Source organism: Cyprinodon variegatus, unplaced genomic scaffold (genome assembly GCF_000732505.1).
Source record: "Cyprinodon variegatus isolate N-32 unplaced genomic scaffold, C_variegatus-1.0 Scaffold454, whole genome shotgun sequence".
NCBI classification, from domain to species: domain Eukaryota; kingdom Metazoa; phylum Chordata; class Actinopteri; order Cyprinodontiformes; family Cyprinodontidae; genus Cyprinodon; species Cyprinodon variegatus.
The window spans coordinates 336,378-345,442 of NW_015150907.1; the positions used below are offsets into that span (position 1 = coordinate 336,378).

At 37.5% G+C, this 9,065-nt stretch overlaps 2 protein-coding genes across 3 annotated transcripts in view; one reads left to right on the forward strand and one right to left on the reverse strand.

Moving 5' to 3' along the window:
• fam168a (family with sequence similarity 168 member A) overlaps positions 1-4,821 on the reverse strand; it is a 33,221-nt gene extending 28,400 nt beyond the window's left edge. The window contains exon 1 of one of the 2 annotated variants that reach the window (XM_015389321.1): positions 4,647-4,821. The gene's annotated coding sequence lies outside the window, so the exon portion shown is untranslated. The remainder of the gene's footprint in view (positions 1-4,646) is intronic. The other variant, XM_015389322.1, reaches the window with a different exon arrangement.
• Positions 4,822-8,197: 3,376 nt separating this feature from the next.
• Positions 8,198-9,065, forward strand: part of kbtbd3 (kelch repeat and BTB (POZ) domain containing 3) — a 6,799-nt gene continuing 5,931 nt past the window's right edge. Inside the window, exons 1-2 of the mRNA XM_015389307.1 lie at positions 8,198-8,399; positions 8,693-8,975. Of these exons, the coding sequence (XP_015244793.1) occupies positions 8,704-8,975 (272 nt within the window). The 5' untranslated portion in view covers positions 8,198-8,399; positions 8,693-8,703. The remainder of the gene's footprint in view (positions 8,400-8,692; positions 8,976-9,065) is intronic.

Here is a 9,065-nt window from a genome sequence, read left to right on the forward strand (position 1 = left end):
AACATATTCTGCCGGCAGATGTATATATTTTAAGTTAATTATGCGTTAATAAACTGTTTAAGAGGAGTAATCAGAGCACACTGTGTCATCAGCGCTGTGTCTCTCTCCCAGCCAGCTCCCAGATCAGCTTCTCTGATTGGTTGACGCGGCGCATCGAGCAGCAAAAATTCACTTTTTCCATCTCGAGCAGCAACGCGTCACGCGCGTCAGATGCCAAAACGCGCCCGACGCGCTGCTTCAGCTGCTCAGACGCGCTGCGCTTGCTGCTCGAAACGCACGTCAACCATTGACTTTGCATGTAAACTCGCTGCTTCTGTCGCGCCAGCTGCCCCCGGTGTGAACGCAGCATAAGGTAAGGCAAAGATAAAAACTTTAAGTTCATAAGTGATAATAAACAAGATATAAATAATACATTACAATTATGTCAGTAAATCCCTGTAGTTATTACAAACTTACATTTTATATATTTGCTTTTATAAAACAAAATTGTGATGAATTGGTCAGGAATGTATTGTTTTTCTCACATCTACTATCCCTGGTCACATTTAAATACTTATTAAACCTTTTTTTTAAAAAAAAAGGGTTCAATTTTGCTAGGCCCTCAGAGTCACCAGATTTAGTATGATTCCTTAGCCTGCTTTTAAAATCAAACCGAGGATATCCAACTCGTTTCTTTGGTTTTAAAGCAAGATGTTAAGCCGCAGCTACGCATTCAAGTACCGAAAAAGTAGAGTTGTACAAAATATAGCAGAAACAACATCCACCAGCAGAATACCAGGTTGTCTTCTTAGCATGCATTCATATAAAAAAGTTATTTTTAAGTGCCCTTATTAGACTGTGTCTGTCCAACTGTCCTAAAGCATAAATTATGCCAAGATTTAAACAAATGTTATAAGGATACCTGGATTTTTTTTTTTTAGCAAAGAAAGCCATCCAAATAAATAGGGCTGCAGCTAATAATTATTCTGCAAATCGATTTATCAACAGATTATTATTTCAATTAACAATCAGATAACAGATAACTGTTCCTTGAAGAAGACTGTCTTAAGAAATTAAACAAAGTGAAACTTAAACTTTTCCACTTGAGTTCTGGATAGAGCATATAGAGAGACTAAAAAGTTTTGTTGTTTTTTTTTCTTAAATCTCAATTGTATATAAAAATTTTTGTTTTACAATGTGGTATAATTACTGGTTCAGTGTCAGCTAAAGGCATGTTGTAGCTTATAACCAGCCGATTTAAGAATAAACATATTCGATAAACTAATCAGTATGAGTCTAAATAAGTTATCAACCAAAAGCAGTTTATCCTATAATACCACAACACATGAAATCAAGTTGCAATTGCAACGTTTTCTATAAGGTTACCCAAAATAAAAAATGGACATATTAGCAAGGACTGTACTGAAAAGGTTAATTTTCCCCCACTCACTAAAACAATTTCTTGTGAATATACACAAACCAATATTTGATAACACCCCATTTAAAGGTTAAAATAATAATCCAACAGCCGACGATCCGATGCATCGACACGTCAACTCCTTGACCTAATTCTGACTCCTGTGCTGCGGTGGCGCTAAACCTATTTTGACCCCCTACCTCGCTTCCTTTAGCCACTAACCTCTTTCCGCACGCACAAACACACTCGCATAAACAGTAGGCAAGACAGACATGGCGGAGATAGCACACCCCATACCGTTCAAGTCATTTGTGTGGAAGTATTTCGGATTCCGTAAGTGAATGAGTTTTTTTTAAATTTGCTGTTGTTTCTCAAATAAAATGCATAACGATATTTCAGCTTTCATTGATTTATTTCAAAATTAAAACAATTTCTAGCCTGTAAGCTAAAAAAACAAACAAAAAAAACAAACAAACAATCAAATCGAATCGTATCATGGTGAATTCTTGAGTATCGAAAATAACCAAATTGTTTGGTCAGAAAATTGATACTTAATCGAATCGCCATGATGGGTGTGATTTACACCCCTAAACCCATTATGGCCAGATAGTCAGACTAAAACTGATTATAAGCCCTTCAAAAGAATTCACAATTGATCAATATTTGAATGGGCAGAAGTTGTTAATTCTTTGCTTAGTATGATGCAGTCCTGGAAACTCAAGGAGTCTGTGGAAGTGACTGTTTACTGCCCCTTGTTCTTGTCTAGGAGGATGAATTACAGGGATGTCAGTGACTCCATGCAACATTTTTTGGAACATTAAAATGTGCGCAACTGACTAGAATTTTTTTTTTTTAATGTCCGGACTGAAGTTACCACTTTAAAAAGTTTAAACAAGTGCACAACTACAATGTTTCTAATCAAAAGCTACAATTTATTTTTACTAACAAATCAAAAATAGAAAAAATTACATTTACACATTTTGTCAAGCATGTAAAAGTGTTAGAGCTCTACTGTATCAGCTCATATCCCACAAAAATGTTCAATCTAAGCAGTCGAGAACAGTAACCATCATTGTACAATGTCCCCTATCAAATTAAAACGCATAACCAATCTCCCTCATTCCTTTTTTATATTTTTTTCTTAATATCACTACCCAATTTTAAAGACAATACGACCAAATAAATAAACATCTCAGTGAAATCACATTTTCAGTTTGCACATACTGTTCACAGAGTGTACAACATCTCAAATTCCTCCATCTGGTATCTTAAAAAAGAAAACTAAAAAATGATCTGGTTGAGTGCCTGGGAGTTGGACAAGGTGAACCAGAGGGAAGTACAATTTAATTCACAGCCATCTGTTTTTTTATTTACTCACCAGTAATGAGTAAATCACTAAGCTGTTCAAATCACACGGAGAATGACTGATGAAGTCAGAAGGGGGAGTCCAGACTGAGGCTTTTAATAGTCTGACGTTTTTACAGCCCACCGACAATCTAAACTCAAGTCTGCCTCTGCCCCCCCTGCCCCCCAATCTGTCAAACAGGGGTCACCTTAGGCTCGTGGCAAAACCAAGTCAGCCAATACATCAATATTAAGCACATGCATTGACTGTGACTTTATTCTCTGCAAAAACCCAGCAGCCGAGCTCCAAAAAGAAAGTAATTATTGCATTTAATTTACTTATGTCTGATTGAATTTTGAGCAAGATCTATATTATCTTGTTTGTTTAGAATGCAGACATAATGCAGATACTATAATAATAATCTCCTGAAATTAAGACAATATAGAAATCGAAAACATTTCTCAATTTAATAAGTAAACAGATTACTGATAAAAGTATTATCAGTAAGAAAATATTTTAAAACAAGAAATAGGCATGGACTGCTTGCCATGGACTCGAGCATGGACTGAAGCATCGAAATTTCATACATTTGTATGAATTCTCGAACTTGGTCAATGGGCTGAAAAGTTCGACTTAAATTCTTACTTTCTGGTTAATCACACCGTAAGATGGCCAGGTAAATAACCAGCAAATATTCTCATAATGCAAAATAAGAATTATTATAATATAGAACCCCATTCACCATAAAATCGTCTCAATAATGAATGATAAAATTTTAGATTTCTTGTATTGTACCGCTCTAGAATGCACTTATGTGAAATTGTCAAATATCTGCTTTGTTCTAAACAAAGGGAAACCAAGACTTGGTGGCTTTTGTCAACACATGTCTGCATAGCTTTAAAGAGATCTCCATAAATCAGCAGTAGCTCTATCAAATAAAGAATAAAAAACAGATTCTACAGACAAATCGTGTCCAAAAGATGCGCTCAGGTAGAAAAAAAAAAGAAAGAAAAACACCTAAAGCAGACTGCAGTGAAGAAACTCTGCAGCTTACTGTATAAACTGACTGATCTGAGCCCGCAGAGAAATTAGAAAGCCGTAAGTCAAACTCCAAAAACACGCTTGTTGTCATAAATAACAAAGCCGGTAGCCCGGGGGGGACGCAGCGTAGCTTGCAAACATTTCTGTTTACCACCTCATCGGCGGTTTACATGTCTATAAATCGGAGCATGGCAAACAAGCGCTGGCACCGCGCTGCATACCACAAACAGCAAAGAGAAGCCAACAACAAGAATGGTTGAAAAATGATCACACTCAAACAGGCTTAAGACACCATTTTGAAAAATCCACAGATTTCTCGATAACAACCCCGAGATGCCATCTTGCCAATTATCACTAGATTGGCTACCGCTGGAATGGCGATCCAACCCACTCAGAAGCAGTCCACGCAGGAAACGGAGCGAGTCACATAACATTAGCATTAGCCTAGCAAGAAAGCTAAACTGAAAAGACGAGCGCGAGCTCCACCGCTGCATCACCGCATCCATCCGCACACACTGCTCAAAACGCTAATTAGCAACCTAGCTTTGGGGAAATTTAAATTATAATTAAATCCAATAACAACAACTCGTATCGACTGATAACTGTACACAACACAAATAGGCCAACCATGAAGCTTGACCAATAATAACTCAAAGTGAATAACACCAAACGACTTGCTAACTCTTTGATCCCGCTATTTCAGCTAGCCGTTTAGCCTAGCATAGCCTAGCATAGCTCGCTAGCTCCTCGCGGAGGACAATTGAAGGGATACGGGGAAGATAAACTGGGGGGAGAAAAAAAACTTAAAAAGTCTACACAAGAGCTATTCTTCCTATCTACAATAAGCGGTGCACTTAAACTTACCAAAACCAGTCGGTGGAACAAATAAACGATATTTCTTGCGTATTTATCTTTCTCCTGTGGGTCTGCTCTGCTTCGGATCGGTGCCGACTGTCTCTGCTACAGCAACGTTTGGTCGGGGCAGTAGCGCAGGGAAGACAGCTTTCACCCGGAGAGACGGCCACTGTGTGTGGGGGATGGGGATGCACTGCCCGGGAGGGAGGGAGGGAGGGAGGGAGAGAGGAGGACGGGGGAGGGACGGAAAGATGCAGGGATGCAAAGGAGAGAGGAGGGGGCACGACCCAGAGATATAATATAGAGGTGATGGTGTCACAGAATAGACTGATAAAATCATTGTTTGCATTGTAGATGGAAAATAATTCTTAACAATAATAATAATAATAGTCACCTGGTCAAGGCAGTGCCAATAAAAAAAAACATTTTAAATTAAGTTATCAATGTTTTTTTTAATGCGCTGCTACTATGTTACTAATAATTCATATTGATTATTAATTTATTTATTTTTTTCAAATTTTGCCGGAAGGGTTTTTAATCTTTACGCATACAGGGTTCGTTCATAAGTAGCGATGGTTAAGGTGATGAAATGAAAATGCAACATTATCAGAAGTGTAGTAGTTTAAACTCACTTTTTTTTTTCACCATACACTATAGAAGTCCACACTTTCCCCCAGGCATGAGCAACAGCGAAGCAGCGCCATCTAGTGGTGAAAGAGTGAACAAGTAAAGATGANCGGGGGAGGGACGGAAAGATGCAGGGATGCAAAGGAGAGAGGAGGGGGCACGACCCAGAGATATAATATAGTGGTGATGGTGTCACAGAATAGACTGATAAAATCATTGTTTGCATTGTAGATGGAAAATAATTCTTAACAATAATAATAATAATAGTCACCTGGTCAAGGCAGTGCCAATAAAAAAAAACATTTTAAATTAAGTTATCAATGTTTTTTTTAATGCGCTGCTACTATGTTACTAATAATTCATATTGATTATTAATTTATTAATTTTTTTCAAATTTTGCCGGAAGGGTTTTTAATCTTTACGCATACAGGGTTCGTTCATAAGTAGCGATGGTTAAGGTGATGAAATGAAAATGCAACATTATCAGAAGTGTAGTAGTTTAAACTCACTTTTTTTTTTTCACCATACACTATAGAAGTCCACACTTTCCCCCAGGCATGAGCAACAGCGAAGCAGCGCCATCTAGTGGTGAAAGAGTGAACAAGTAAAGATGAGCGTGGTGCATTTCAGAGCAACGCTAAAATCAGAGCTTTGATATTGAGAATGTTTAATCAAAGTAAGTTAATAATGAAAAACAAACCAAAATAACGTTCCTATTATCTATAAGTGATTAATAAATAAATAAACAATTCAATTCAGTTTATTTATTTAGCACCAATTCATAAAACATGTCATCTCAAGGCACTTTACAGTTCACTAGATCACACAGTCAGATTGATTCAAAGTTTTCTATCTAAGGAAAACCAGTTGATTGCATCCACTCACTGACTCGAATGCAATCCCTCACACTAAGCATGCTTGTAGTGACAGTGGAGAGGAAAACTCCCTTTTAACAGGAAGAAACCTCCAGCAGAACCAGGCTCAGCGTGAGCGGCCATCTGCCGAGACGGACTGGGGTTCAAGGAGACAGAAGCAGAGATACAAAAAGCAGCTGTAAAAGGCGGCCCCGTCCAGGAAACACAGAGCCAGGCAGACAAGCTCCGAGCCAGCTCCCATGTCAGAAGATGAAGAGAGCACATCCAGCCAGTCACAATCCGAGAAACAGGACTAGACTGAAAAACAGGCAGATATTGAACATCTATAAACAAAGGTGTTGATTGCAGCAGCACAGCTGATATTTCTCTCCAGGATTGTGTCACAGCCAAACAGGAAAAGATGAGGCAAAGCTACTATGGGAAAAAGCAGAGAGAACATAACGTTAGAGATTGAACTAATAGATTCTGCAGAGTGAAAGAAATTAGATAGAATGAAGCAGAATGATGAAATAGGGGTCCCTATGTCCTCCAGAAGTCTAAGCCTATAGCAGCAGAACTATAGAGATAGCTCAGGATAACCTGTGCCACTCTAACTATAAGCTTTATCAAAAAGGAAGGTTTTAAGCCCACCCTTAAAAGTAGACAGGGCTTCTGCCTCACTGACTAAAACTGGTAGTTGGTTCCACAAGAGAGGAGCCTGATAACTCAAAGATCTGCCTTCCATTCTATTTTTAGAAATTCTAGGAACCACTAGTAAACCTGCAGATTGAGATATGATCTCTCTTTTTAATTTTCATCAGAAAACTGGCTGCAGCATTTTGGATCAGCTGAAGGCTTTTACTTACAGTTTTAGGACTCCCTGATAGTAAAGAATTACAATAGTCCAGCCTTGAAGTAACAAATGCATGGACTAGTTTCTCAGCATCACCCCTGGACAGGATATTTCTAATTTCTGCAATATTCCGCAGATGAAAGAAGTAAAATTTAGAAACCTCTTTGATATGGGATTTAAATGACAGGTCCTAATAAAAAAACAACACCAAAATTCTTTACTTTATTATCTGAGATCAGTTTAATCCCATCCAAAGGATGTGACTGACTAATCAGCTTCTTTTTCAAAGACTATCCAAAGACTATAACTTCTGTTCTGTCTGCATTCAGGAGCAAAAAAGTTAAGAGTCATCCAGGTTTTTATGTCTTTAAGACATGCCCGTGTCAACACAATAGATGCAAATTGAGTTCCTTTATTTTATAGATGAACAACTAAACTTGTTGAATTTTGTCCTTATAAAAATATACATCTGCTTTATTGTGCCTTTATTGTGCAGTTTTTTTTCTGTTAGAAATGACAGAGAATCCTGTTTTTAAGGATTTGGATTGTTTATTATTATTATTTTTTGTTTTTTTGTTGTTTTTCTTTAAAAATTTCTGGCTCACTTTACACGAGCATATTAATGAAAAAAAATATAACAAATTTCCGACATTGCATTATTGTTGTTAAATAAACACACGCTAAATGATGGTTCTTTATTTCTCTTGTTTGTAAAACATCCCTTTAATCGACAGTGATGGTTTGCATTAAAAGTAAATAATTTATATACTGGGTCTAATCCAAACCGATGCACATTCATCATTAACTACTCATCACACCTATTTCCAATTCATATTGGTAAAATCAGAAGAAGAAAAAATAATTTTGTATGACAAAAAACACAAATAAATCAAATGAAAATGTATGTATTATTTATAAAATGCTTTAATCTAAGCTATTCCTTTACTTGGAGTATGCTATTACGTTTGTACTGTGTGCACTGGGTGAAGATCTTAAGTTTAACTTTATTTCTAGGAATTAAAGTGAAAATATTTCACTTAAAAATGGATGTTGCCTCCAGATTTTTAGGTATACACGCTTCGCTTTGAAGTTAAGAGTACGTTGGACTATCACTTATAGATAACTACAATTCCCACCGGCCTTTGCGGTCTCCTATTTTACAAACGCAACACATTGGTCTCATGGTTTTAACCATACCATATAACGTATTTAGCTAGCTATCGCGGACTGACCCAAGCGAGTTGTTCACGCGTTTGAAATAACGCTCTTTTATGCAGAGACTAGCGTTTGATCACTGAAATAAGAAAAGAAATATATAACCCTTTAGAATCATCGCGTGATTTGGCGTTTCCGGGATTTAGAAGGGGTATGTGAGGAGAGCTGTCCGAGGTGCTGACAGAGATGCCTTTTTAGATTACGGAGCCTGCGGTAATTTTTCAGTTATTCTCTTCTGAAACAGAAAAACGATGTAATCTGTGTTTTTATGTCATGTTATATTTTTAGGAGAGGTCAGATTAAGTTTGGTTCATTCAGAACGACTAAGACCCGTGGTTGCTGGAATCTCCGATTTTCTAACTAGACAGAAGAGGCTTAAAATGTTTTAAATTCGCCAAACCAGGATACCAAAGTGTGAAATATAAATGCTTTATTTTTGTTGTACATTTATAAGCCATTTTGCATTGTGTCATGCTGTCATTAATTTCCTTTTTGTCAAATTTCAGGTTCTGGAAATATGAATAAACATCCAGAGCTGTGTTCAAGTTTGACTTTCTCTCACAGCAGCAGCATCCCTTCAGTTAGTAAACCCGGGGAAACCCCAGAAAGTAATGGGACCCCAGAGAGGCAGACGCAGCTGCGAGTGGCTGAGTCGCAGGGACTGCAGCTCCTTGATATGCTCAGATCATTCAGGGAGCAAGGTTTGCTGTTTGATTTCACCATCATAGTTCAGGATCATCAGTTCCCCTGTCACAGATGTGTTCTTGCAGCATGCAGTGATTTCTTCAGGTATGTATGCATGTATGTATGCATGTATGCATGTATGTATGTATGTGTGTATGTATGTATGTATGTATGTATGTATGTATGTATGTATGT